General features: G+C 39.5%; 1 protein-coding gene across 1 annotated transcript; it reads left to right on the top strand.

Moving 5' to 3' along the window:
- Nucleotides 1-1,610: 1,610 nt before the first annotated feature.
- Nucleotides 1,611-1,952, top strand: LOC128984366 (uncharacterized). Its single transcript, XM_054403675.1, has one exon. The coding sequence runs from the start codon at nucleotides 1,611-1,613 to the stop codon at nucleotides 1,950-1,952; it is 342 nt and encodes a 113-aa protein (XP_054259650.1).
- The last annotated feature ends 456 nt before the right edge of the window (nucleotides 1,953-2,408 follow it).

The raw sequence follows: 2,408 nt of genomic DNA, 5'->3' as shown, positions 1-2,408 counted from the left end.
AGAAGAAATTTTAAATAGCATTTGATTTGAGGCCGTAATTAAAAACAGCGATTTCAGATCCCACCATCATACAGTTTACGTCAAATTTCCACGAAAATCGATGAGAGCCAAATTCTAAAACGTACGTTATTAGGCAAATGCAGGACTTTATAGTAAACTTTATACAAACATAAAAAATCTTGTTTCAGGAAAACACAAGGAAAATCCTACAAAAACATTTAACGATTGTTTTATTAAATTGTATTTTGATGACATGATAAAATCAGCTCTACAACTAGCTGGATACGACCATGCATCAGGTACAGTAGGCGTACCATCTATAGCTTACAGATTAAGCAAGCCTATCATAGATGTCTGCGAGTTGCTATTGAAAAATGCAACAGAAAAGTTTCAAGAAGAACCACAAACAACCAATCAACAGTGATTGGAAAAACTAAAACTTCAGGATTTCCTTGCAATAATCCAAACAGAATGTAAATTCTATATCGGCCGAATTTGCAGGAAGACCAACAAGTTTAAGCAGGCTGATAGAAACTCATTAATGGCATTACAAAAGGATATCGTTACATTAGCTGCGTATATCCAAAGCCAGTACAGAACCATGTTGAGGCAGTTAAACACATTTCAGGTAAAACACAGCATCTATGACAACCTGATGCACTTACTGGTGAGTCATATAATACTCCTTGGTCGCAGAAGGCCGGTATACTTAAAAAAAAACTCTACTTGTAGAGCATTATCTTAACTTGGACAGGGATGAAAAGCTAATAGAAATGGCTGCATGTAAGCAACTCAATAATGAAGACATAGCTACCTGTAAGAAATTTCATATATTCCAATTAAATTCCAGGTCACTGGAAAGAATTTAGAGGGCGTGACTATTGTGCTGACGCCCAAAATTAAGACAGTGCTGGACAACCTGATCAAGGTTAGGGAGAGTGTCGGCATCAGCACACGACATGAAAAGCTGTTTTTACCTTCAGTTGAAAGATTAATAAACCCAATAGAAAGTTTAAGAATAATGAAAAAGAAAACTACAATTAAAGAACCTAAAAATCTCACTGCTAATGGGTTACGCCATCAAGCTGCAACATTCAGCCGGCTTCACTCATCACACCCCCAGTACTAAGACTTAGTGGCTAGTTCACTTGGTCATTCTCTTTTGGTCCACAAAACGAACTACCAAATACCTGTGGGTTTGTTGCAGCGTTTATGTTTATGTTTATGTTCATGGTATCATGACGGGAAACCACCCTTCGAACAAAGGTGATGACCATGAAGAGCTCCCACACACTATTACAAGTCTTGATGAAGAGGTTCCCCAAACAAAACAGACTAATTGAAGTGCTAAGGAAGACGAAACGTATCCTGAAGAAACATAACCGTTAGAAGAGGATCCCGATTATAATGTTGAAGAGGACAACGATTCGAGTGCCAATGACGCGACTCCATGTGAATTACCAACTCCTATCAAGAGAAAACAGCGATGGACCGAGCAGGAGCAAGATGTAATTTTTTCCCATTTTAGAGAAAAAAGTCTAAGCAATAATGCTGTTACCAGAGGTGAAATTTTCATATTCAGAAAAGAATATGACAATTTAATATTTACTATGACAATATCCTTCCATTTCAACCCCCCAGCTGCTCCTCATCAAGGTGGTCTCTGGGAAGGAGCCATTAAGAGTGTCAAGCATCACCTCCGCCACGTCATCGGCGATCATGTCCTAACCCTCTCAGAGTTCATGACCCTGACTACTCAAGTGGAGGCGATACTTAATTCGAGACCTCTCACACCAATGTCAAATGACCCTTCAGATGTCACTGTGCTCACTCCGGGACATTTTTTGGTCGGAGCTCAACTTGCCTCTGTTCCTGATGAAAATCTGGAAGAGGTTCCTGATAATCGCCTGAAACACTGGCATTTGGTCAAGGCCCTAAATCAACGCATCTGAAAGAGATGACAACTGCAGTACATTCACACCCTTTATGGACTGAACAAAATTCCAAATCTTCGCATTGGTGACCTCGCCTTAGTACACCTACTCCTCGTCTTTCTTGGCCGTCAGCTCGGATTGTAGGTGTCTCCCCTAGAAAGGATGAGGTTGTACGGGTCGTCCACTTGAAAACTCAACAAGGACTCTTGACTCGATCAGCTCACAAGGTTTTTCCTTTGCCTGCTTATCAACCGTAGAGGATTTGAAAAACGACTTTCACAAGAAGACGACCAAAGTACTGTGTCCAAATTTCAGTTGAGGAGCGAGTTATTGTCACCTTGCGGTAAGTCAGAATTTAACAATTAAGTAGAAATAAATTGAATTAAAAGAATATAACAGCCTGGTACATAAATATTTCGACCAGTATTTTTGCAATGAGAAAATGGTTGTCTGTAATGAGTTAAAATGTTTTGT

This window comes from Macrosteles quadrilineatus, unplaced genomic scaffold (assembly GCF_028750875.1).
Source record: "Macrosteles quadrilineatus isolate MER2022 unplaced genomic scaffold, UCM_ALF_1.0 Scaffold_2__2_contigs__length_208266976, whole genome shotgun sequence".
Classification (NCBI taxonomy): domain Eukaryota; kingdom Metazoa; phylum Arthropoda; class Insecta; order Hemiptera; family Cicadellidae; genus Macrosteles; species Macrosteles quadrilineatus.
This window is presented reverse-complemented; position numbering and strand designations above follow the sequence as displayed.